The 27,767-nt window shown below is 41.4% G+C and overlaps 1 protein-coding gene across 6 annotated transcripts in view; it reads left to right on the top strand.

Annotated features, from left to right (window-relative positions):
• RAB2A (RAB2A, member RAS oncogene family) overlaps positions 1-27,767 on the top strand; it is a 79,564-nt gene that overhangs the window by 11,315 nt on the left and 40,482 nt on the right. For 3 of the 6 annotated variants that reach the window (XR_012157203.1, XM_073331079.1, XM_073331078.1), the window contains exons 2-3: positions 5,480-5,551; positions 13,111-13,178. Coding sequence is in view for 5 of the 6 variants with exons in the window: in XM_073331079.1 (XP_073187180.1) it covers positions 5,480-5,551; positions 13,111-13,178 (140 nt within the window). In the remaining variant the exon portion in view is untranslated. Of the gene's footprint in view, positions 1-5,473; positions 5,552-8,132; positions 8,672-9,734; positions 11,763-13,110; positions 13,179-27,767 lie in introns of those variants that run through there. The other 3 variants (XM_073331080.1, XM_073331076.1, XM_073331077.1) reach the window with 3 other exon arrangements.

Genomic DNA, 27,767 nt, shown 5'->3' with positions numbered 1-27,767 from the left:
GCGGAGGGGGTCGCATAGCATCCTGGGTCCTGTCCCAGTGCCCTGTGATGCATTGCTTCCCATCCCAGCAATCCTTGTGCTTCCATCTGCATTTGGCACCATCTTTCAGCAGTTTGTGTACTGTGCGCCTTGCCTCTTTCGGGCTGCAGGAATGGATCCCGAGCTGTTGACCAGTATGCTGCTCGCACTGAGCAACACGTCACGAGTGGCAGTGGAGTTATTCCTTAAACTACAAAGGCAAGAGGAGTGCGACATTGATCTTGCCATACATAGCAGCTACGACATGAGATTGCTTGTGGCATTCCCAGAGGTGCTGACCACAGTGAAACGCCACTTTTGGGCTTGGGAAACAAGCACTGAGTGGTGGGATCACATTGTGATACAAGTCTGGGATGACGAGCAGTGGCTGCAGAACTTTCGCATGAGGAAAGCCACATTCATGGGACTGTGATGAGCTCATCCCAGCCCTGCGGTGCTAGGACACGAGAATGAGAGCTGCCCTGTTGCTGGAGAAGCACGTGGCAATTGCACTGTGGAAGCTGGCTACTCCACACTGTTACCGATCGGTCACTAACCAGTTCAGAGTGGGAAAGTTGACCATTGAAGTTGTGTTGATGGAAGTGTGCAGGGCCATTAATCCCATCCCGCTCCGAAAGACCGTGACTCAGGGCAGCGTGCGTGACGTGGATGGCTTTGCACAAATGGGCTTCCCTAATGCCTAGAGGCAATAAATGGCGATTCCAATTCTGCCACCAGACCACCTAGCCATGAGTACATTAATGGGAAAGGGTATTTCTCAGTGTTTCTCCAGGTGCTTGTGGATCACTGTGGGCATTTCACAGACATTAACGCAGGCTGGTCCAGAAAGGTGCATGATGCATGCATCTTTCAGAACACTGACCTGTTCAAGAAGCTGCAAGCAGGGACTTTCTTCCCTGACCAGGAGATCACTGTAGGGGAAGTTGAAATGCCCATTGTGATCCTGGGAGACACCGCCTACCCCTTAATGCCGTAGCTCATGAAGCCATACATGGGCAACTTGAGAGCAGCAAGGAGCGGTTCAACAGCAGGCTGAGCAAGTGCAGAATGACTGTTGAGTGTGCATTTGGCTGTTTAAAATTCCGCTGACAGTGCCTCTATGGGAAGTTGGACATGGCTGATGACAATATTCCTATGCTTACAGCTGGGTGCTATACACACCGTAATACTTGTGAAGGGACGGGTGAAAGCTTCACTCAGGGCTGAACCGCAGAGGCTCAGTGCCTGGAGGCTGAGTTTGAACAGCTAGAGACCAGGGCTATTAGAGGGGCAAAGCGTGGAGCCGTAAGGATCAGGGATGCCTTGATGCAGCAATTTGAAGCTGAAAGCCACTGATATTTGTTGCTATGCTTGGGATTGCAGTGCTTGTAATTCTAGGAGGTGATTGGTACACATGATGCAAGAAGGGGGCTTGACATTATTGTATGTTGCTTTGCAGTGCTCTTTTTGCTTTCACTTAATAGAATAAAGATTGCTTTCAAACCAACACAAATCTTTTATTAAAAGACAACAACCGAAGGGGAGAGTCACACGAAAACATTCATCAGCAGGGAGGGGGACGGGGTGGGGGAAGGGAAGGTCTCAAGAGGAGGAGGGATCCCGGGACGGCTACAGATCATACCCAGCCTTCTCCTTTGGAGTGCAATGCAGCAGGTACTGTACTTCAGCAGGGCCAAACTGTAGAGGGATGGGTGTTGAGTGTAGTGCGAGTCCACAGTGCTGGACTGTGAGGAGGGAGGAGTGGAATGCTGTGGGTAGAGAGTGGAGCCAGGAGGTTGGTAAGTGTGTTGGCAGTGTGTTGAGGATGCATGGGAAAGAGTTCTGTGGCTGCAGGGGAGGGTGGGCTCGAAGCTGCTAGGTTTGAAGAGCTAGTATCTCCTGGAGCCTGTCCACTTGGCGCTCCATAACATTTAAGAGTCGTTCCGTGGCTTCTTTCTGGTGTGCTGCGTTCTCCTTTCGGTCCCTCTTCTTGTTGTCCCGCCACTTCCTCAATTCCTTTTTCTTGGCAGCGGAGTGCATCATAACCTCACTGAGAAAGTCCTCCTTAGTTCTTCTTGGCCGCTTTCTAATTCTGTGCAGCTGTTCTGCTGCCAGTAACAAAGAGGGAGGCCGGGCTCCCAAGGTCATCTCTGTGAAGTTTAAATGCAACCTTTTACAGAAGCAGTATTGTTTGCAACACAGACAACACTGATTCAGTGGTTTAAAACACAGCCAGTACTCACACTTGTCACTAACTGGCTGACCGCGGGAAAGCACACATTAGCCACAAGACCCACAAAATGGTGAGTAGTTGCAGGGGCAGGGTAAATTACTCTTCCCATACCCTGCTGTACACTGGGCACGTGGCTCTTGGGGAGAACCAACACTGTATGGGGGGGGGCCTGATAATCATTCCTGTCCCCACACTTTCCACAGGAGGTGATCATTATGGAAGATATCTCGCTAGCGAGGGTGAGCAGTGAATCAGGGGAGGGTCTTCCCCAAGCCTGCGGCTCCCGCCTGGTGCCTATGTGGCTCACCTGTGTGTAGCAATTCTCTTTTCTCTCTCCCACCCCCACCCCCGCCGCCCCGTGATGGCACAGTGGCGTGGGAAAGTTACCATTAATGGGGCAAGGAACCTGCAGCAGTGGATTGCCCACTATCTCCACTAGAGTTTCCTGGAGATCTCTGAGGAAGATTCCTGTGAAGTGAGGGAGTCTATAAATAGCCTGTTCCGCTGCTCAGACTAGGCATGCGGTGGGATACAAGCCTGCTTTCTGCAACCCTCCTGCCCTCAACGACTCACTTAAGTAGTTCACAAAATCAGATCCACTTACCAGGGGCCTCCTCTCCTGTTTGTGCTTTGCCAAGATCCGACTGCTGTAATTGGCCAGGCTCCTCCGGGGTAGAAGAGAGCTCCTGAATGTATGCATTTCTGGTCTCCGAGTCATCCTCTGCCTCTGGGTCCCTCTCCCCCTCTTCATCCAAGATTTCCTCCTCCTGGCTCTGTCCACACTCGACTGGCATGCGAGCCAACAAAGTATCCGCAGTTTGCAGTGGAGATGGGGTTGCCACCAAGTATTGCATCCAGCTCTTTGTAGAACTGGGAGCTCATGGGCGCAGCACCGGAGCCGTGGTTTGCCTCATGTGCCTTGTGATAGGCGTTCCGCAGCTCCTTCACTTTTACCCTACACTGGAATGTTTCCTGGTCACGGTCCCTTTCTATCATGCATTGTGAAATCTGTCTGCAGGCATCATCATTCCTATGGCTGGAGCACAGCTGGGACTGCACAGCCTCCTCTCTCCAAATGCTGATAAGGTCCAGCAGCTCAGCATTGCTGCCAGTGGGGGGATTGCCTGGTGCGTGGAGCAGGCATGGCCACCTGGAAAGATGCGCTAAGACCACTGCACACATCACCGAGCAAACAGGAAGGGGACTTTCAAATTTGAAAAGGAATGTACAGGGTGGGGATGACAGCTGGTCATCTGAGGGCAGGGCAGTAGAGTTCAAAATGATGACCAGAGAGGTGAGAACATGCACTGTGGGACATCTCCTGGAGGCCAATCGCAGCGCTGTAATTGCCAGTGTCTATGCTGGCGCTGCAGCGCTGTGGTCCCGGTGCAGAAAGCTGGACGCCTCTCATTGGGGTGATTTTTTTAGAGTGCTACAATTGCACAGTTTCTGCGCACTAAGTGGCTTGGCAGTGTGTACACCTCGGGAGTTACAGCGCTCAAAGCTGTTTTACTGCGCACAAACTTGCCAGTGTAGACAAGGCTTTAGTTTCATTCTCCTGCTCCTTAGTAAGTCTGAGCAGTAGCAGAGTGGCTACAGCTGTCTGCAGATTTAGGAAGACAAAACTACATGGTTTTATATTAGATTCAATTTGGAAGGATATCTTAACTGTTAGGTTCAGAAACTTAATTAATTTGAAATGTAATCTCAAATTCAGCAGAAATTGATGGCTTGAGCCTCCTATGTTCTCCAGGAAAAACTTCCCACTTACCATAAATGATTTTTTTTTCAAGCTATGGTTTAAACTGCCTAATAGTGTCACTTTGTTTAGCTAAGTCTGAATTAATTTTCAGTCTAAATACATTGCTACAAAGAAACAAGGACAAGACTTTTGTGAAAGCTTGTTCAGCGATATAGACAACGACTCAAATCTTTGGACTGTTGCATCTTAAGCTTGCATTAATTTCATAGAGGGGTTATGTTTCCAACAAGGATACTCTACCAAAAGTCTTCCTGTGGCTTTAATTAGACAAGATACTTTACTCTACCCTGATGCGTACATTTGCTTTTGTCAGTGAGATGAAACGTTCTTGCCAGAGGTGGTTGTGTTTAATTGGTGGGAAACAGGAAGTGATTCCTACATGCAAAATGCTTGGAGGATTTCAGATGACTCTATAAATCTATTAATAAAAATATTTTTCCCTAGCCAGCTGGAAAGATGAACTACTAATTTAATGAAAAACTGCAACCAAGTGTTAACTAGGGAATCTTGCCTCTTAACTGTCTCCCTCTATCCCTTTCTGAGAGACTTCAATCCTCTTACATTTAAATTTGCCTCAGTTTTATACAAACCTATTTACATACTTCTGATATTTTTGGTTATAACTCGCTGAATTATGTAACTAAAGCAAAATACCACATTTCCTAGACATGCGTAAAAGTTAAAGAAAAGGAAGCTGAAAGGTCAGTGTTCTATACTGTTGGCAGGCAGCAGTTCTGTCTGCTGATGACATTATGTCTTCATATAACTTAAGTACATTTTTTTTTTTTATGGACCTTCTACTTTGTGGTGCCATTCTTATGGCCTTGTTCTGCCATAATGCAACAAAATCTTGTAAGAGTCCTAGTGGTTTTGCTGTCACATTCATGTAGGCTGTTCAATTACATTCTCTCTGTTCTGACCCCACCACCAAGATTGCTATCCCAGACACCCCAAAAATCACTGTAGGATTGGAGTTCCCTGGTGCGCTCTGCTTTTTCTCTGTTTGGTAGGTTGATGATCAGATTATTCTGGCCACATTTTTAAAGGTAGCAGGCATGTATCTGGCAGTGTGTAAGCAGCATGAAGGAAGGGATATGGAAGAGAGAAAGGTAAAAGTACAAGTGGAAGTGATAGAGAAACTGTTCGTTGGGTACTGAGAGGGAAAAGTGCCGTTCACATTACAGAGTGAGAGAATGAAAGATAAAGTGTATTATTTTAACTGTTAATCTTCGAATTGTGGTTGTCACTTTCCAGACACTTGTGAAATTGTCTTAAAATATGTAAGACAAGGATATAATAATATAATATTACAAGGATAAACAAATGTCAGGGCCTGTATATCAAAATGGGTCTAATGATAAATTGTCTGATATATATTGTTTTAAATGAGTTATAATTTAGGTTTTAATTGCTGCAGCTTAAGTAAAGTTTTTGAATTTGCTTGAAGAAAATATTCTCTCTTTCAGGTGTTGGGAAATCATGTTTATTGTTACAGTTTACAGACAAGAGGTTTCAACCAGTGCATGACCTTACTATTGGTAAGTTCTTCCTATTAAATATTCTATTGAAAAAGTATTTAAAAATAAGGATCTATTTTTAAAGGTGATGGACAGCTAGATGCCTCAGCATGTTGGTTACAGGTTGTATATCCTTTCACTTAATTGCCATTTGTTTTATTGTGGCACAAATCATATGTCTTTGCTGTCTGCTGCCTGTATCATAACTGATGTGAAATAAGATAATCCAGTTCCTAGTGAGTAAATATTCACATCACAGAAGTGCTCCACAATCATAATTTGCAACCTCCTTGGTTGCCTCTGTAGGAAGGCCATAGATTGAGTGGGCACAGAAACTGATCAGGCTTGAAGCACATTAGTAGAATGCTGTGGAGAGCTTGCATTTGCTCAGTGGGTTAGACTTCAGTCTCCAGGGGTCTCTGCCATTTGCCATGAGCATAAAATTAAGATTAAAAATAAAGCAGACTTCAACAAATAGACACCTTTGTTTACTAGATGAGAAATTGTATAGAGTTTCCTGATGGTGAAAGGTTGAATTGTGGATATGATTATCACCTGGAAGGGCAAGGTTTGAGGCCTGGTTGTGCAGCTGGACTGGCATGATGGGGGGGTTGCGTGTGTGTGTGAGGTGTGTCTGTTGGTGGGAGAGCTAGATGAAATGAGTGAGCTGGGAGGGAATGTATTAGCTATGACCTGACTTTTTTTTTTCTTTTTTTGTATGAAACAAATGTGCAAATTTTTACTTTCTGCTGTGAAGCAGATGGATACTTCTGATGCATGGTAAAAAATGACCACATTTTTCTCTTGTGGTCAAGGCTGATCTTCAGATGAGTTTTACTTAGGCTATGCTTGAACAGGCACCAGCCAACAATGACATTGCAGAATCTTTTAACTACAATTCAGGTTATTTCAAGGTCCCTGTTAAGGTAGCCTCCCCAATTATGCTCAGCCTTCCACAGGATGGACAACATGAGGCTGTACCCACTTTTGCTTCCCACCCTCTTGTATAGTTTCTCGTAGATTAATGAAGCTCCTCTCCTGTGGGAGTACTTAAAATTGACGTGTGCAAAACAAACAATCGTTTCTCTTTTAGCAGAAGAGTGCAAGATGGTCTGTCTCTTGACAGACCTCCCAGACATTGTACGCAGCTGTCTCTGAAGTACTTCAAACTGTCAGCCTTAGCAGCAGCTTTGTTCCCCCTAGTTTTGGAACCAGGTAGGCTGGTTGAATAAGGAACCGGGACTTGGTCTTTGGAGGCAGATTTCTTGTCATCTTTCTTTCAAGACCAGGGCTGTCAAGTATGTCAAATCGTGAATAAGATTCACACATTTGCCACACTGTCACGTATTTCTGCAGCTAGCTGGATTCTCCTGTATCTGTCTGGGTGATGGTAAAGAGCTGCGGTTCCTATGATGACTACAGTGCCTGCTCTGCCTATCTCACCAGCAGCCAGCATTGGAGACCTGAGGGAAGGCAGTTGCTGGCAGGAGGGGGGCGGGGGTTGGGATCTGGAGTTGTTAAAAGGTTTGGGCCTATCCAAGGACAAAATGGGGGATAGGAACAGAATTTAGGAGCATGGCGGGGAAAGGAAAGAATGGGAAAAGTTTGCCCCAGGTACTCTACCCACCCACCACAATTTTCAGGCTGTGCCACCCACATGTACTTTCTCCCAGCATGCTTTTACTATGTTGTTAACCAATTGTAATTAATAAAATAGCAATATATTTATAAAAAAAAATATTTCCCCTGTCATACTGTTTAAATATGAACATCTAGTAATATAGTAAATGAAACAAGGACTTCACACTGCTTGGCTCTTTGGGGTGAGGTTGATCACTAATTTGGCTCCTGAACCACTGAGGTCTGAATATCACTGCTATAGAAAGACACTTAGGCTGGGTTTTCAAATGTACCTCTGGGTATTACAGTTCCAACTTTCAGTGGGATTTGGTGTATAACTTCCTTAAGCTCCTTTGAAAATCCCACCCTTGCATGTCTGCAGACACTAGCCAAAATTTTCAAATTAAGTTCCTAAAACTAAACTATTAAATCCTTATTTTCCAGTAGTAGTGAGTACCTGCAGAACCCATTGACTTTGTTATGACAGGGAGAGTTCAGCAGCTTTAAAAATAAGGTCACTTCTGTTTAGGTGCCTAACCCTGAGTTGAGGAGCATAATTTCACACCCAAGTTTGAAAACTTTGCCCACAGTATTTACCAAAACTGTTGAAGCATCTGTTCTTAAGAAATAGTCCTGTGCTTATGTACTGAAGAAATGCCCCAGATCCCATCCTGTTGATGTGCCATGTCCACTCAACAAGTCTCTTTTATATGTAAATAGCTCTGCTCGGATGGGCAGCATCAATCTTTTGCTGTTATGATGTGTTAGTACTATTGGTATAGTTTATAGTGTTTGTTAAACTGGCCTGTTAGTGAAATATATCTCCTTGACTATGGTCGCTTTCACTATACCTTACACTCACCAATAAACATTGCCAATTTAATCCAACCTTGAGTAGAATTCATTTCTTTTTCAGACTAATCTCATTTTTACCACTGTCTCACCAAGGTTGTTTTTTTTTGTTTTTATTTTGGGTACTTAGCACCAGGGCTTTGGAGCGGAGCCTGGAGCTGGAGCGCAGAGCAGTGGAGCTGCAAGTTTTTGCCTGGAGCTGGAGCAGAGCCAGAGCACAGAAAATCTTGACTGCTCCAGTTTTGTTTTTTTCCCATTTTCAATCCAAAATGAATTATATTTAGCACAAAAGTCTTAAAGGTGCCAAAAAGTTTCAGATTGTATAACAATTGATATTAACATCTACTTTACCACTTTACGTAATGTGTCACAGTTGTTTTCACTTCGGCCGAAATCAAGATTTAACGTACAGATACAAAATTTTTTTGAGATATGTTTATTAATAAATATATTAAAGAATCAGATAATTATCAGACATCCGGCAACACTGCAGACTGCTCCCACCCTTGTGCCAAGGTTAGGCGAGTATATACTCACATAGATTAGTTAGATAGTTGGATTAGTATGTGTTGATACTTCTTTTGTAAGGATTTATCAATGAGACGCCCTGAGTGCTGCGATTACGGAGAAGTGTGACGCAAGATGCAACATTTAAGATATCACAAACAGGTATATTGCAAAAAAAATGTTTTTATTTATTGATATATTAAGATATTGCAAGAGATATTAACAACTTAAGCTCATTTCTCATATGGGCTCCCGTTACTGGTACGTTTGTTCATTTGTACATGCTCCCGTATCACTCTGGCAGACTTATTTTATATGTCATCTGTTCAATGGTCTTTTGGTAACACTGTTCGTAATTTTAAATTTACTGGAAAAGTCACATGCAGCAGGCATATAAATATACAGTAAACATTTTGCATAAATTAGGAGTGATTTTTGTGATATATCCAGAGTGAGTGGAAAATGTCTAGCACAACTTTGGGGGTGAATCCTTAGGTCATTTTAAGAAAAAAAGGTTTCTGTGAACACATGTCCTAAAATTCTGCTTAAAGGAGCTACAGTCCCTTCAAGGAGGTGATGAAAAGTTAATTTCTGATTAATATCTCAAAAATGCTTTTAATATAATTCCATTACTTTATGTCTGTATCTTAGCGTTAGTATGTACTACCGTATTACATTATCCAAAATTATTTAAACCATAGGCATCCCAAACTGGTGGTTGGTCATTTTTATTTCATATTTCAAGAAAGACTTGTTGTTGGCTGCCCCTGGCTACAAGTGGTAATATTTTGTTCCCCGTTAAAGTTTATTTTCAACCTTGTAACGTGTAGCCTCGTTACTTCCCAACAATTAATGTTGTAGAACAGCGATAGCACATACTAACGCTACAGCACATACCAAATTTCATTGATATATCTATATTAAAGCGTTTTTGAGATATTAAAAACTTGGAAAATATTTCTAATATTTTACCTCAAAATTTCATAAGAAAACCTAACTTGCAATTTATAAATAAACATTTATATTATGTATATTAAAAATACTTCATTAAAACTGCAAGAAACATGTTAAAATATACTTTAATAATAATTTTGTGTAAAAAGAAAATGCAATCATTTTTGTCCAGAAAATCCAAAATAAATTAGAAGTACCTTAAGTGATTAAGATATCACAAGCAGGTACATTTATAAAAAAATGTAATGCTTTTGTTCATTGCTTTTTAAAGATCATAACAAGAAACATTTGGATGCAGTAGCAGCACAAGAAGATTTGGCCATGGCTTCAACAAAAAAAATTCAAATCTGCCCCCCATAATTGATAGCAGATTTACGGAAAAGGATCTCAATGACATCTTTACTTTTGAATTTGAAAAGCCCAAATTTGGGCTTTTGGGAAAAGCAAAGAAGCAATCAGCAACATGCAAGGTGGAAAAGGAAATGAATGGCGAGCTCAAACCATGTAGCTTCAAGACAAGTGAAGCAAGTGCCGTGAAAAGTTTCAGCCTTTGGCGGCATGTAAAACTTAACCATCCTGAAAACTATGCGGCTCTGGTTACAAAAAGGGACCAGGAAGATGAGGCAAAACAGAAAGCTGGCACAGCTAAACGACGTTCATCTGGCTCTTTGAAACCTGGAGAAAAGATTTTTTGCAGAGCTTCATCTGAAAAGAAACTCAAAATTGAGCAAACAAAATTTGACTCATATTTGAAGTCCTCAAAGGTTACAGTCACTATGGATGCCAGTACTTTCCGTGAAGGGCTGATGGAAATGGTTTGCTTGAGTTCAACACCGCTCACTACCTTCAGGCTAAAGAACAAAGGGTTCCAAAAAATTGCAGGCGAAATGGGTCGGCAGCTTGGCGTTTCGATGGGGCACAATGCGGTTCGTCATTTACTTGTCAGCACAGCTGAGTCTGGATGCGAAGAGCTCAAGAAAGCTTTGGAGCAAAAATTGTGCTACCTGAAAATGGATGTGGCAACCCATGGAAACAGAAATTTCCTTGCAATCAATGCTCAGTACTACGAAGAAGGAAAAGATAAAGCTGTGGTAAAAACCTTGGACATAATCGACACTGAAGAGCATCACAATTCTTCGTACATGAAAAGTCAAGTAAAAGCTATTTTAAAAAAAATTGGGAACAGTGAAATGGAAGTGCTGATCATCTGCGTTGACAATGCAGCAAACGGGACGTGTGCCGTCAAAAATTTCAGCAAGGACAATGAAACCATTTCTGCCTCTGAGAACAGGGATGTGGACAGAACTGAAGCTATTTTGCCTGATGAAGGAACTAAAGGAATGGATTAAATTGAACTCAACATGGATGCTGCTGCGCAATGGGTTAATGACCCTAGCCTCATACTTCCAACATGGCTTCATGAGGACGACTCAAAAGTCCAACTGATGACGTGTGGTATTCATGCTCTTCAGTTGGCAATCTGGGATGGACTGAACAAAGAACATAAGAAATTTCTGGCAAAAATTCAACAAGTTGTTGTCAAACTACGAACCCCAAGTATTCGAAGTGTTCTGCTTGATCTACATGGGGTAACTCAATCTTTGGATACTGTGATTCACCTGGGGTTCAACATTTGCGATGATTGATCGGCGTCTTGTTTTTCAATCTTACGGTGAACAAGTGGCTGCTGCTGGAACAAGAGAACTCAAGTTCACAAAAGCTGAATGGGACGAAGTGAAGAACCTGCGAGACCTCTTGGCAAAGCCAAACCAAACAACCATGAATCTTCAAGCTGTTGATGTAACCCTGGGAGTTTTAATGAAGGAATGGCGAAAACTGTCAAAATTCTTGCAAGAAAATGGTGGACAAATTGCAGAAGGAATTCTATCCTCCATGCAGAAACACGAAGAGAAGCTTTTTGACAATATTCATTTCCTTGCTGGAGTTTGTTGACCCATGGTATTGGATTCTTCTTACCTCAAGGGAAATACTAAAGGCAAAGGAAGGGCTCCTTGATATTGCTTGACTCGAAAAACAAAATCTGTTGCTACATTTGAACTCAGTGAAAGAGGTTGAAGAAAATGAAATACAGCAAAAGGAGTCATCAACAATCGAATTTGCAGTTTCAGGAAGTTCACATCCTTCAGAAATAGTAGGCTTCCGTCTCCACTCTGAATTTGTTGGAGTGTCCATCCCTGAGACGTCTTCAACCATCACAGGGAAATGGAGATAATTCAAGCACCAATTCTTCAGAAGATGACGCCTTCGAAAAGGAATTGGATAGACAAGAAAGACACTGGCGAGTTTCTGCGATTCATAATTGTAATGAAGCATTATTCGAGAGAAACTTTAGGGAAGATTGAGAGGGGATGGAGCCTATTGGTAGGCTAAAAGTTAAGTCTGTTTTTGAGGCCATTCACAGCTACCCACACCGCATTCAGGCTGCCTGTAGAATTGCTTCAAGCATGCTAACAACTCAAGCTAGTGTAGAGTGACTGTTTTCGGCTTTAAAGTTCATTTTAAATGATCTGCTGCAGGTTATGAAAGACAACTTGATTGCTTCAATAACTTTTTACAGAATGAATTATGAATGATTCTAGTTTGTACCATTGTGGATATTTAAATTGTTTTAAAAGTCTGAATAAAAATGTTCTTTTCAAAATTACAGTATGCACTTTTTTTTTTTATTTAGTTAAAAATTAATTTGAGTCGGAGTGCGGAGCGGAGTCGGAGCAGTCACTATTGGTGCCGGAGCAGACCTGGAATGGAGCAATTCAAAAATGTAATTGCTCCAAATCCCTGCTTAGCACTTACAGTTGAGGAAGCTAATGGCAGCCTTGAGATACTTTGATTAGTGCTCAAAAATTCTACAATTTTACTTTGACGCATCAAGGTATTAAATTCTAATATAAGCACAAACTTCTCTAGTTAAAAATTGACCCTATCCATCAAAAAATGCTATTTACAGGTGAGAAACTATGAAATTCTTTACAGATATTGATTATACAGTGGTAGCAATATTTACTTCATGCTTTTATTGCTGTACTAACTGCAAATGGTCAGAATTTTTACTTTCAGTCTGTTTGAATTTCTTGCTTATGTAAAACATGTATAAATCTATATTTTGAGAAAATAATGAAAATCAACATTATAGCATTCCAATAACAATCTTGTGTATATTCATTTTTGAGTACGGTTGTATGTTTATCTTTAATTTCCTCTGTAAGCCTAAACAGACACATAGGTGTGTTTTTTTTGTTTGTTTGTTTTTTTCACCCACTTGAACTAAGGAAACAAACACCTTTTTATTAAGTCTTTTGGAAGATTTAGAAAAAGCAGTGTACATTTAAAGCAGTAAAGGCAATATAGGAAAACAATTAGAGCAGTGGTTCTCAACCTATTGTGGGCTGTATATGCAGCTCTCTGTGTGGCCCTGAGAATGTCCGATGAGCTATAGCTGTGTGCTGATTGGGCCATGTGTTAAGAACCACTGAACAAGAGTATAATATAAAGTAAAAGTGCACTGCAAGGTTGCCTCCTATGGTTACAAAGTTGAGTTAAGTCTACCCCACCTGTTCTAATTTCATGTTGGATAGATTTTTCCCATTTGGGTAGTAACACTGTAACTCTTAAAATCTCCTCTTCAGGTGTAGAATTTGGTGCTCGAATGATAACAATTGATGGAAAACAGATAAAACTTCAGATATGGGATACGGTAAGCAAAATAAAAATGAGTTCTTTGTATATACATTTAAATGTATTTATTTTCTGTAAAGATTAAATATTCACTGGTTCCTCTAAATGTTTATATTCAAAGTACTTCTTAAAAATTGTGCCGTTTCTTCTGTTAAATGAATTTAGCACTGTAACTCTCAGGAACAAAGTCAAAATGCTGTGAGAAGATGGGAAGGAATAGAAATCTGTAATAAGTACTTGTGTTAGGTATAAAATGTATCTCTAGCTGTACCGCTGAAGCATGTTGTGGTGTTGTGAACCTTTCATGGACATGAAATATATTTTTCCTGTGTATTTAAGGAGAGATGCTGCATTTTTAATATTCAATTTTATTTCATTATGAGAATAACCAATTTAATTACAACTGAGTGTTTGTTTTTTAACTGTGGAGTTTCCTCCACTGCTTGATTGTGTCCAGGAGGTGCTCAACAATTTTTTTTTAAACTTATACTTACTACTGATAATGGATTTTTCTGTCTCCTTCCTTTCCCACCTCTCATATTTGTGATGGCCAGACACGTGGCCCTTACTAAGTTCAAGTTTCCTCATTTGGTTAAACTTTTTGTTAAATGTGAATATTTCCAGCATTCATATGTTTATTTTTTTTATTTTCTATTTGAAATTTGTCAAAATATAACTTCAGTTACTTTTTCCTGAATTTGTGTTGTTCAGGGGTTTATTTATGGTGACAGTGAGTTAAAAACTGCACTCAGTTTAAGGTCCCATATTTTTCTAAGTCTGTAAGAAATAAGTGATTTGAGAATCTTTGTTGCATAAACTAGATAATGAGAAAAACATCTTTCTTTTAATAAATCCCCTCCTGTTCTTGGAGCTTGTGGCATCAAACCCAACATTTTCCTGTATTTCCAAATAGAGACTCTCCAACTGAATAGTGTTGTATGTATTTATCACCTTTTTAAAAAAACAGTGAATTTCTGCAAGAGAAAGCATAACCACCACAAATGTCTCCATTCATGGGACCCATAGTGGGATTTTTTTTCTTAATATACTTTGCAAATGCTCTGGGTTTGGATGGAAATGCCTGTGCTGGCTTTGACAGGTCAGTTAATTCAAGTTCTAGTTTCTTAAAATCAATTAGTAACACTTTAGTTTTTTAGTAGCATTAGATAAAGTTCACCAACAAAAAGACTAAGTTAACACACATATAAGCGTCTTCATTCTGTGAACCAGTTTTTGTGATCTTCCTGTAAATACCTCCTTAAAATTCTTCACCTATTTTGTGTTATTTTCTTCCTCTTCTGTTGGTACTATGGACTACCAGAAAGTGTTCTGTAGACCATAGTATGAGAACTCCTACTCTATTGCCTTGGACTTACTTCTGAACTTGGGTAGCTACAGGTTTATATCTAAATATTCTGGCTCAAGTTATGGCTGTAGAAGGCTCTGAATTTAGTTAGTGTAATTCTGCTTTATAACTTATACAGTCGGTATAAAGAAACTACACTGAGAGTTTGGAGTGGGGCAGGCTTAGGCCAGGGGACAGGTATAGTTGTGAATCCACTGGCTATTAGGGCCCTACCAAATTCATGGCCATGAAAAATGTGTCACGGACTGTGAAATCTGGTCTCCTCCCATGAAATCTGGTTGTCTGTGTACTTTTACCCTATACTATATAGATTTCAAGGGGGAGACCAGTATTGATCAAATTGAGGGTCCTGACCCAAAAGGAAGTTGCGGGGGGGGGGTCACAGGATCATTTTAGGGGGGTTGCGGTATTGCCATCCTTACTTCTGTGCTGACTTCAGAGCTGGGCAGTTGGAGAGTTGCGGTTGCTGACTGAGGGCCCAGCTCTGCAGGCAGCAGCGCAGAAGTAAGGGTGGCACTACCATACCATACCATGCCATCCTTCCTTCTGCACTGCTGCTGGGGGTGGCTCTGCCTTCAGAGCTGGGCTTCTGGCCAGCAGCTGCTGCTCTGCAGCTGCCCAGCTCCGAAGGTAGCACCAGCAACAGTGCACAAGTAAGGGTAGCACTACCACCTCCCCCAGTCCCTGCTTGCGCGTGCGCACACACACACGTGCACACACAGACACACACACAATAACCTTGCGACCCCCCCCCCCCCAACTCCTTTTTGGTCAGGATCCCTACAATTACAACACCATGAAATTTCAGATTTAAATAGCTGAAATCATGAAATTTATAATTTTTTAAATCCTACGACTGTGAAATTGACCAAAATAGACTGTGAATTTGGTAGGGCCCTAACTGTAAGTTTATTTTGTCTTTAACCTGAGTTCAAAAGGGGAGTAGTCTATACCTTCAAATAGTGTTTTTTTTCCCAACACACAGCCTGTGTGCAAGGACCAGTGTCTGAACCACAATGAGGGTTTACAGCTAAGTTGTAATCCACATTTCACCTATAAGTATCTCCATCCCAGCTATCTTTTGAGAGAGCCTCTAACTTTGCATTCACATATGTTTTGGTTATACAGTGGATGCCATCCTGATGAAGACAACTTTTGGTTATTAGCAACGTTTTCCCAAGAACCAATTCTGTCCCATTGACTTGAACATTAATAGAGTTTGGATATTAGCAACTGTCGTGCTGCTTATTGACAACTTCTTTGGAAGAGGGGTTCCACTAGCAATTAATTAATTGTCTCTGAGTCTGCAGCCTGGAGATGGCAAGAAGAGGAACTGTGCAGCCTTGTGGCCCCCCCTCAGTGTCCTCGTTCCCCATGGAAAGTCCTAGCTGCAGGCAGGTTTACAGGGCTGCAGCCAGCAAAGAAAGCACTGGGACATGCCAAGCTGGGCCCGTCAGTGCCAGGGCAGGGTGCATTCCAGAGAGTGCAGAGAGACGCATAGACTTTAAGGTCAGAAGGGACCATTATGATCTTCTAGTCTGACCTCCTGCACAACACAGGCCACCGATTCTCACCCACCCACTCCTGTAACAAACCCCTGACCTATGTCTAAGCTATTGAAGTCCTCAACTCGTGGTTTAAAGACTTCAAGGTGCAGAGAATCCTCCAGCAAGTGACCCGCCTCACTCTGCAGAGGAAGGCGAAAAACCCCCAGGGCCTCTGCCAGTCTGCCCTGGAGGAAAATTCCTTCCCGACCCCAAATATGGTGATCAGCTAAACCCTGAGCATGTGGGCAAGACTCACCGTCCAGGCACCCAGGAAATAATTCTCTGTAGTAACTCAGATCCCACCCTATCTAGTGTCCCATCACAGGCCATTGGGCATATTTACTGCTAATAGTCAAAGATCAGTTAATTGCAAAAATAAGGCTATCTCATCATACCATCTCCTCCATAAACTTATGAAGCTTAATCTTGAAGCTAGATATGTCTTTTGTCTCCCATGCTTCCCTTGGAAGGCTATTCCAGAACTTCACTCCTCTGATGGTTAGAAACCTTCGTATAATTTCAAGTCTAAACTTCCTGATGGCCAGATTATATCCATTTGTTCTTGTGTCCACATTGGTACTGAGCTTAAATAATTCCTCTCCTTCCCTAATATATTTATAGACAGCAATCATATCTGTCCTCGGCCTTCTTTTGGTTAGGCTAAACAAGCCAAGCTCTTTGAGTCTCCTTTCATAAAACAGATTTTCCATTCCTTGGATCATCCTAGTAGCCCTTCTCTATACCTGTTCCAGTTTGAATTCATGCTTCTTAAAGATGGGAGACCAGAACTGCACACAATATTCCAGATGAGGTCTCACCAGTGCCTTGTATAACGGTATTAACACCTCCTCATCTCTACTAGAAATACGTCGCCTGATGCATCCCAAGGCCACATTAGCTTTTTTCACATCCGTATCACATTGGCGGCTCCTAGTCATCCTGTGATTAACCAATACTCAGAGGTCCTTCTCCTCCTCTGTTACTTCCAAGTGATGCGTCTCCAGTTTGTAACAGAAATTCTTGGTATTAATCCCTAAATGCATGACCTTGCACTTTTCACTATTAAATTTCATCCAATTACTATTACTCCAGTTTACAAGGTTATCCAGATCTTCCTGTAGGATATCCCAGTCTCTCTCTGTATTGGCAATATCTCCCAGCATCATGTCATCTGCAAACTTTATTAGAACATTCCCATTTTTTATGCCAAGGTCAGTAATAAATTAAATAATATTGGTCCCAAAACCAATCCCTGAGGAACTCCACTACTAACCTCCTTCCAGCCTGACAGTTCACCTTTCAGTATGACACGTAGTCTCCCCTTTAACCAGTTCCTTATCAACCTTTCAATTTTCATATTGATCCCCATCTTTTCCAGTTTAGCTAAATAATTCCCCATGTGGAACCATATCAGATGCCTTACTGAAATCGACGTAAATTAGATCCACTGCGTTTCTTTGTGCCAAACCAACCTGATCTCCTCCTTTTGAGAAGGTAACATTTTTTGACAGTCTACCTTTTGTAAAGCCATGTTGTATTTTGTCCCAATTACCATTGACCTCAATGTCCTTATCTACTTTCTCCTTCAAAATTTTTTCCAAGACCTTGCATGCTACAGATGTCAAACTAACAGGCCCGTAGTTACCCGGATCGCTTTTTTTTTCTCTTTTTTAAAAATGGGAACTGTGTTAGCAATTCTCCAGTTATACGGTACAACCCCTGAGTTTACAGATTCGTTAAAAACTCTTGCTAATGAGCTTGCAATTTTATGTGCCAGTTCCTTTAATAGTCTTGGATGAAGATTATCAGGGCCCCCCAGTTTAGTCCCATTAAGCTGTTCGAGTTTGGCTTCTACCTCGGATGCCGTAATATCTACCTCCATATCCTCATTCCCATTTATCATCCTACCATTATCCCTAAGCTCCTCATTAGCCTCATTAAAGACTGAGGCAAAGTATTTGTTTAGATATTGGGCCATGCCTAAATTATCCTTAACCTCCACTCCATCCTCAGTGTTTAGCGGTCCCACTTTTTCTTTTTGTTTTCTTCTTATTTATATGGCTATGGAACCTTTTACTATTGGTTTTAATTCCCTTTGCAAGGTCCAACTCTACATGGCTTTTGGCCTTTCTCACTTTATCCCTACATGTTCTGACCTCAATAAGGTAGCTTTCCTTGCTGATCCCTCCCATCTTCCACTCCTTGTAGGCTTTCTGCTTTTTCTTAATCACCTCTCTGAGATGCTTGCTCATCCAGCTTGGTCTACAATTCCTGCCTATGAGTTTTTTCCCCTTTCTTGGGATGCAGGCTTCTGATAGTTTCTGCAACCTTGACTTGAAGTAACTCCAGGTCTCCTCTGCCTTTAGATCCACAAGTTCTTCAATCCACTTCCCTAACTAATTTCCTTAATTTTTTAAAGTTAGCCCTTTTGAAATCAAAAACCTAGTCACAGATCTATTTTTGCTTATCCTTCCATTTAGTTTGAACTGAATTAGCTCATGATCGCTTGAACCAAGGTAGTCCCCTACAACCATTTCTTCTATGAGGTCCTCCCTATTCACCAAAACCAAATCTCAAATGGCATCCCCTCTTGTTGGTTCAGCAACTACTTGGTGAAGGAATCCATCAGCTATCGCATCCAGGAAAATCTGAGCCATATTATTATTACGAGCACTTGTCCTCCAGTCTATATCTGGGAAGTTAGTCTCCCATGATCACACAATTACCATTAGTATTTACTTCATTAAAAACATTGGAGGTCTCTATCCGTATCCAAATCGGATCCCAGTGGTCTATAGCACACCTCAAGTGCTGTTCCAGTGGAGTCTGTGATAGCTTTCTTCCCAAATGTGATTTTTGCTGTCACAGGGGAGTCTGTGATTTTCTTCACCAATGTGATTAAGACAGACTCTGTCTTATCCATTCCATTGCTTCTCATTTCTTTACAGTCTACCTCATCATTGATATACAATGCTACTCCACCACCTTTGCCTTTAGTTCTCTCTTTCCTAAACAGCACATACCCTTCAATACCTGTACTCCAGAGAGAGAGACAATGGAAAGCCCTGGGAGCCCTTGCCGGCAGCCTCCCCTTCCAGTCTGTAATGCTGGATCTCCGTCAGGGGCTCTCCTGGCATTTGGGCTGCAGCCACCTTCTGTGCTGTTGCCCTGCCTCCAGGCTTTCACTTAATGGCAACTTTCAGAGAATGGCAACTTTTTGCTGGCAACCGAGAGGTTGCTAATAACTGGCATCCACTGTAGTTGTAATATAGGTTCAGTGTCTGAGAGAGCAGATGTTCCTGTTTCAGAAACTGGCTGTACACCTCCACAATGAAAGAAGATTCTTTCCAATTCCTTCAGTGGTGTTGTATCTTCTTGTGTTCATCAGGAATTTCTCCAAAGTTCCCTTGTATGTGGCAGCAATAGAATTAAACCAGGTCCTTGCTTAAGATGTGGCTTTAGGTGGAAGAAGAGGGGAAAATGTTTCCTGTTGCCCTTATCAGGACTTCATGACCTTTAAGGAAGCTAAAATTGCTTCTGCAGATAAGTGTAGGCTTTATTTAAAACCTGAAGACCTCAACAGTGTTCATGTTTTCACACAGTGATCTCAGTAGTAAACAGGAAAAGCTTTTGGTTTCTGTGACTTAAAGGAGATCTCTTTAATATGTTCAAAAGGATGGATTTTAATTTCACAACCTCAACATAATAAGCACAAGTGTATCTAATTTAGGATGGGAAGAATGGGGACTGGATTTTGCACTTGGATATCTTTATCCCTCTAGAAATCCAAACTGTTTTTTTGAGATAAGGATCTCAGATTTATTTATTTTTTTTCCTCCGGCTGAGAATAGCTCATCTTAATTAGCCTCTTACAGTTTGTATGGAAACTTCCACCTTCTGTGTGTGTGTGTGTGTGTATATATATATATATATATATATTACTATACGTTCCATTCTATTCATCCGATGAAGTGGGCTGTAGCCCATGAAAGCTTATGCTATAATAAATTTTAGTCTCTAAGCCCTGGTCTACACTGGGGGGATTAATCTAAGTTACGCAACTTCAGCTATTTGAATAATGTAGCTGAAGTCAACATACTTAGACCTACTCATTGCGGTGTCTTCGCTACGATAAGTCGACTGCTGCCGCTCCCCCGTTGACTCTGCCTGCTCCTCTCAAGGTGGTGGAGTACAGGAGTTGACGGGAGAGTGCTCGGGGATCAATTTATCATGTCTACACTAGACAAGATAAATCGCCGCCCCTTCCCCCCCCCCTCGATTTGGCGGGTAGTGTAGACATACCCTAAAATGCCACAAATACTCCTGTTCTTTTTGCAGATACAGACTAACACGGCTGCTACTCTGAAACCTGAGAATGCTGAGGATTATTCTGAAATCATATGTTACTTTCTAGGTACTAAAAAGTGTCCTAAAAAGATAACTTTATCTGTGGACAATTCAGCAGCTATTTGTTTTACAAATCTTTAGGAAAAAGCTCACTCTTATGATAAATGTGTGTCTTGAATAACTTTGCAGGTAAGTTAAATTGCTTTTACATAGGTTTTCTGAGAATGCCCTGAATTAGTTGGAAGTGAATCAAGTTTTTCTGGAATAAATAATTGCAAGGTGGATCAGTCATTTACTCCTGGTGGAATTCTGTGCCAAAAAATTAAAAATTCTGTGCACAATATTTTAAAATTTTGCATATTTTATTTGTCAAAATTAACATAATATAATCATGGCAGTTTCAATTATTTTCGTAATTTATTTCAGAATACCTGTCAGCAAGTATATCTGTAACAATACAGACCAAAAAAAAAAAGATTCAGGAAATGTTTTTTGACAAATAGATTCCTTACTAGGCAAATTAATAAAGAACTTTGAGTAATTCATTTAAACTACAATATCGAAAGGTATTCCCCACACCCCTCAGAAGCAGTGCAAAGGCTTGGGGTAGTCCGGGGTAATGGAGAACCTGAGGGAAAGGGAATGAACCTAGAGGATTGTTGGGTGTGGGTGGGAAGTATGGAACAGGTTTTTTGCAGGGGAGGGAGCGATTGTTAGGGAGTTGGGGAGCCTTGCCCATGCTGACCTGACTGACTTCTAGCTTCTCCCATTCAGTCAGGCACATTTGCCCCTGTCCCCATGTGGCCCTGCAGCCCCCCTTCCATTCAGCCCTTGGCTCAATGCTGTCACCCCAATAGCTCCTGAGTCCATGCCCCAGTTTATTGCCCCACTAGCCCTTCTGAACCCCAGCCTGTGCCACCTAACCTGGTTCCACAAGCAGGGTGCTGTAATGGCCATAGCTGGCTGCTGGCCGTTACTGCCAGTCAACTGGCTGCTGGCTGTTCTGGCACCACAGCAGCCTCTAGTGGGAGAAAGGCAGAATTGCAGCACTTCTTTGGCAGAATCTATTTTCTGCCCAGAAAATCTGCGCTGAACATGAATTCTGTGCATGCGCAGAGGTCAGAATTCCCCCAGGAGTAGTCATTGCATGAAAGTGTGGGCTTGTGTGTGGTTGGATTCTATAATTTATTTACACATCTTGGGTGTAAAATTTCAGAAAATATTGCAGAACTACAGTTTAAGGGCACATATTTGTCTCCCCTTTCACTCCATCTAAAATATTGTATTGCACAGATCATACTTTAAGAACTGTTCCAAAGTGGCAGCCAACTTGGATATCCTTTTGCCCAAATTTCATGGGCTAGTGCTTATCTTTAGATTTACACACACAAGTGAACTGAGAGCTTATAAAATGTGTGTAAATTAAATTAATGATAAAATCTCAGTTACGAATAGATAATATTTGCAGTTAAAGGTCACGAACTTTCACTATGTCTTGTAAAGTTTGTATAACTTGTAGCACAAAGGGACCCCACTACTGAATGGGGCCACTTCGCTACTGTAGTACAAACAAGTAAGTCACTTATGTCCAATATAATTTTTTTATGCATTATATGCCACAAATCAGAAGATAAAGCTTTCTACACAAGAAAAAAAATATAGCAGTGGCACAATTTAAATTTACTGAGGAAACTAGTAATTTGAGTGTGTCCAGCATCTTGTATTTCTAGTGTCCAAAAACTTGATTACTGAGAAGAAAAGGGTCTTTGATCCTTACTGACAGCAGTCTGATTGGAAGTAGCATAGGCTTGTTTGCACATATAAGGCCAAGCAATAAGATCCATTTATAGTCTCCGTGCAGTATGCATTATGCACTGTGCAGTATGGTTGACGACAAGCATCTTTCTGGGGCAATAGGAAGGTTAAGTTTCACCGCTGAGCAGAGGGCCAGCATATGTCTAGTGCACCACTTATATCCCACTTAAATTTTCAAAATAGAACTTAGGTGGGACTTAGGGAAGGATTAGTGAATGACAATTTGAATTGTTTAAGAACACTTTACTAGATATCCAAAAAGCCATAATCCCAAAATCAAGCTAGGCGGCCAGGTGTAATCGGGAAATAAAGAAAGCTATAAAAAATATTTTTAAAAAATAACAAATGGAAGAAAGGGGAAGTTGATTATAATAAATATAAATCAGAAGCTAGAAATTGTGGGAAATTGATAAGAGAAGCAAAGGGACACAACGAGAAATCTATGGCCAGCAGCTTTGAGGACAAAAAGGAGGAGTTCCTTTAAGTATATTAGGAACAAAAAGAATCCTAACTATGGTATTGGTCCATTGCCATAAGGATAAGGTAGAATTATCAATAGTAATGCAAAAAAGGCTGAAGTGTTCAATAAATATTTCTGTTCTGTGTTGGGGGGGCAGGGAGAAACAGATCATGTTGTCCTATATGATAGCACTCTTTCTATTCCACTAAAACAGCAAGGAGTCCGGTGGAACTTAAAGACTAGCAGATTTATTTCGGCATAAGTTTTCGTGGGTAAAAAAGCATTTTTTCAGGCAAGATGCCACACATTAAATGGATAAAAGCTGGCTAACTGATAGGTCTCAAAATGTAAATGGGGAATCATCATCGAATGAGTGTATTACTAGAGGGGTCCTGCAGGGATTGTGGTTCTTGGTCCTATGCTATTTAACATCCTTATTAGTGACCTGGAAGAAAACATAAAACCATCACTGATAAAGTTTGCAGATGACACACACATTGGTGGGTTGGTAAAAAATGAAGAGGACAGATCACTGATTCAAAGTGATCTGGATTGCTTGGAAAATTGGATACAAGCAAACAGTATATATTTTAACATGGCCAAATGTAAATGTATATATCTAGGAACAAAAAATGTAGGCCATACTTACATGATGGAGGACTCTATCCTCAGAAGCAGTGATTCTGAAAAAGATTTGGGAGTTGAGGTGGATAATCAGCTGAACGTGATCTTGTAATGCAACACTATGGCCAAAAGGGCTAATCCAGTCCTTGGATGAATAAACAGGGGAATCTCGAATATGAGTAGAGAGGGTATCCCTCTACTTGGCACTGGTGCAGTTGCAGTTGGAATACTGATTCCAATTGCAGCGTCCACAAATCAAGAAAGATGTTGATAAATTGGAGAGGGTTCAGAGAAGAGCCATGACAACGATTAAAGAATTAGAAAATATTCCTTATAATGATAGACTCAAGGAGCTCAATCTGTTTAATTTAACAAAGAGAAGGTTAAGGGGTGACTTGATAATAGTCTGTAGATATGTATGTGGGAACAAATATTTAATAATGGGGTCTTCAGTCTAGCAGATAAAGGTATAACATGGTCCACTGGCTAGGAGTTGAAGCTAGACAAATTCAGTCTGGAAATAAGGCTTAATTTTTTATTTTATTTTTTTAACTGAGAGTAATTAACCATTGGAACAATTCATCAAGGTACATTGTGGATTCTCCATCACTGCCAATTTTTAAATCCAGATTGGATGTTTTTCTAAAAGATATACTCTTGGAATTATGTTGGGGAAGTTCAGTGGCTGTACTATGCAGGAGGTGAGACTAGATGATCACAGTGGTCCTCTCTGAGCTTGGAATCTATGAGTAGGTGTTGTGCAGGCCTTCTGCGCAGTGGTGAATTTAACCCTGCTCTTGGAGAGTTTTTGCCTGGGCTTATTTTAAGCCATGAGGATACATTTTCAGCCTCATAACTATATATATGAAATTATAACTTGTAACATTACTATAACAACAATTACTATAATATCACGATAGCAACAATGCTTGGTGCATCATGAGCCTTCCGCAGACACCCAAGATGACAAACTTTGCATTGGATACCACACAGTCATTTTACAAGGATGAACATGGGGATGCTGGGTGTTTCCCCGAGGTACAGAGCGTCACAGCGTGGTAAAGTTCCTACAGCGTGGGGGAGAAACAAGGCAGCTCTGCCAAGGAGCTTTCGGCAAAGGATTGCAGAATACCTATGGGAAAGTTTCCTAGAGATTACTATGGAGGATTCCCAGGACATCCCAGTGTACATTAACAAACTTTTCTGCCTGGCTCCCACCGGCTGTATTGTTAATTTCTGACCCTTATCCCTCCTCTTCCATGTAACAAAGTAAATGAGAGCTCAATCTCCATACACTATGCAGTATTAAAGTAGAATGAGCACTTACTGGAGTTCCCTTCTCCTGAATCGTGTGCACCAGAGCTGGAGTGCTGGGACTGGCTTGACTCCTCTGAAATCAAAAAGAGGTCCTGATTTGCCATGCCACCAGATGACCCTGTTGACTTTTGTCGACAAAACTGACAAGGCCTGAGTCAGTGGGGCTGTGACAGCAAGGCTGCAAAGGGTTCCCTGTGCTGCACCTAGAGCCTTTCAGAAGCAGGGTAGCTTCCCCCATGGCTGGGGGGTCGTCCTCGCAGTCCTAGCCAGGGATCTCAGCTCTATCCGAACCTCTGTATTATTCAAATCCCTTCCTTGTACTCCAGCATGAGATACGTGCTGTGGAGGTTTAGATAATAGGGTTTTGGATAAATGGGAATATACTGTATTGGCTTTTACAAGGAGCCTGATTAATCCTATTTCTTTGTCTATTCTATATGAATGTATAATATAGTGTCAGACCCGTTTTTAATTTTGGATTCAGCTTCCAGTCTGCTGTTTTCATAAATGTCATTCGTGGCATCATAAATAGTTAAACTCAAATTGGTCCCACCAGATCAGACTTGCAAAGTAGTAACATGAAGTCTTTTTTATAAATGTCTGAATCAATGTATTTAATATAAGGTTATTGGAAAAATGTAAAGCTTATTTTATGGCTGCTTAATAAACACTGCTTTTCTCTTTACTTTTTTTTTTTTTTTTTTTTTGCTGGTATCAGGAAGCCTTAACATGTATGTGTTTGATTAGCAGGGCTTAAAATTATGCATATTTAAAAATCAATTGTAGACCATTTTATTTGGTATTCTATGTGTATCTACCTGCTATTTTGGCCTTCTGCAGAAACACATTTCAAAAAGTACGATATTTGATACACGCTTTTTTTAGAATAAAAGACATTACTTATTAAAGAGCAAAATCATACATTTAGATTTATATGCAATTAATTGTCTTCTCTATAGAAACTTATGTATCCACTCTCTTATTCTATGTAGGGTGAAAAGAAACTACATTTAGGTAGAGTGTTGAGAACATATATATGAGGGCATGCTTGATGTAATGCTGATTATTGTGCCCTCAAACAAGTATTAAGTACTGAGCTGTAAATTCACTCATCACCTCTGTCAGGTGGTGGTGGTAATAACTAGGGTTGATTATTTGTGGCAAAAAATGGCAAAAGTGATGACTATTCTGGCAATAAAATAAAAGTATAGACTATTGTGGCTTTTTTCTAAGGGGAAGTCCTGGTGCATGATATTTTTCATGAAGGGAAATTATGATACTACATCAGATATTTGACAATAAATGTTTACAATAACTTCAAAACCCATGTGCTGTATGTACATGGAGCCAAATTTGTAAAACTTCATAGAGCCACTTGCTCAGTAGCAGGCTAGACAGGGTGACCAAGACTACGATTTTTCAGGGGGGTGGGGGGGAAAAACCTGTCATGTTTTTTGTGATGGCATTTATGATCGTGGCAAACAGGCAACCTTAATGTAGTAGTATCTGTGGCAAATGCCTAACCATATCAGAATAGCATAAATACGGTCTGATGTGATTTCAGCATATCGCATGCAGTACTTTGGAACACTGATATTTCTGTTTGTGAGGAAAATTTTTTTGAGTAGATACAGACATGTATTTCACTTAAGGATGCGTGTGCCCAGCACACAGGAGCCAGAGACTTTTGCCTAGCACTACCTGGAGAGGGTCAGCACTCGTACCTCGTGGCTGTGGCCCCTCCCCTGGGTATATATGAGGCAGTGCGACACTGATTCCCCTCAGGGTGGCGCACACACACTCTCACACAATGTTGCTAAGGAGTCTTTTTCACTCAGCTCTCTCCAACCAAGTCAGTGACTACCAACATTTCTCTTCTGGGTTTGGGGGAAATGGGGCACATCTGGACTCGTTGAGGGTGCAGGGCTTGTGTCCAGAACAGGAAGCCTAACTCCATACCAACGTGTTGGAACCTTGGGCCATCCACAGTGCACGTTGTGCCTTCTGGGACTACATCATACACTCAGTGGTTCGCATACTCACAAACTATCAAAACAATGTACCATGTGAACAAGCAGGGATAACATTCCATGTTACTGTGTCTGGAGGCAGTCAACCTGTGTCAATGTTTTTGCATCAAAGATGACAACATTCCAGTAGCAATCCGTTTGCCAGGAATGTAAAATCATCTTGCAAACCATCTCAGCCACGAGTGGTCCTTGAAGTGTTCTCTGGGTCGTCTTTGCAACGTGGGGCATCCCCATCATCAACCTGTTTGTGACGAGGGAAAACAAAGTCATCTATTCTGCTCCCGGAGAGGTCTCAGTCCAGGCTCCCTCTCCAACAGCTTCCACTGCAGCTGGCAGTGGGCTCTTTTGTATGCCTTTCCCCCTATTCCGATCATTCTACAGGTCATCCTCAAGCTCAAGGCGGATCAGGCCAAAGGTCATCCTCGTTGCTCAAGTGTGGCCAAGACAGTACTGGTTCTCAGACCTCCTTGCTCTATCAGTTCAGCCTCCCGTACTGCTTCCTGTCCGTCCCAACCTCCTCACTCAGGACCATGACTGCACTCTCCATCCTGCGATCAGCTCCCTGCACCTTATGGCATGTATGCTACATGGTTGAATGAAGAGGAGCAGCAGTGCTGGGTGGCTTTCCGATAAGTTCTCCTCAACAGTAGGACGGTCTACTTAGTGAAGTGGAAGAGGTTTTTGGTGTGGTCTTGACCTGTGGGATCCAACTGACAGGGCTCCCATCCAGGACATATTGGAGTACCTGCTATGTCTTCAGAAATCGGGCCTTGCTCTCAGTTTACTGAGAGCGCATTTGACAGCGGTATCTGTGTTCCACCCTCGACTTATTTTTTTTTTCCATGCCATGTGGACAAGATTTCTGAAGGGCAGAGTGGATTTGATTTAAATCACTAGTCAGGAAGACTCGATTTAATCATGGATTTCTATATAAAAGTGTATTCTTGTTGGTTGTTATAACCTTAATACATATTCTTCACAACTCCGAGATAGATGAGACCCAAACCTGGGTCTCTTTTATGGCCTGCTTCCATTATAGTTTTCCCTTCTAGTGAGAGAATGGTATGGTAGATCTCAAATCAGTGAAGGCTACACTCAGAAA

The sequence above is a fragment of the Lepidochelys kempii genome, chromosome 2 (genome assembly GCF_965140265.1).
Source record: "Lepidochelys kempii isolate rLepKem1 chromosome 2, rLepKem1.hap2, whole genome shotgun sequence".
Classification (NCBI taxonomy): domain Eukaryota; kingdom Metazoa; phylum Chordata; order Testudines; family Cheloniidae; genus Lepidochelys; species Lepidochelys kempii.
The sequence above is the reverse complement of the archived record's forward strand: the minus strand, read 5'-3'. Positions and strand labels throughout refer to the sequence as shown.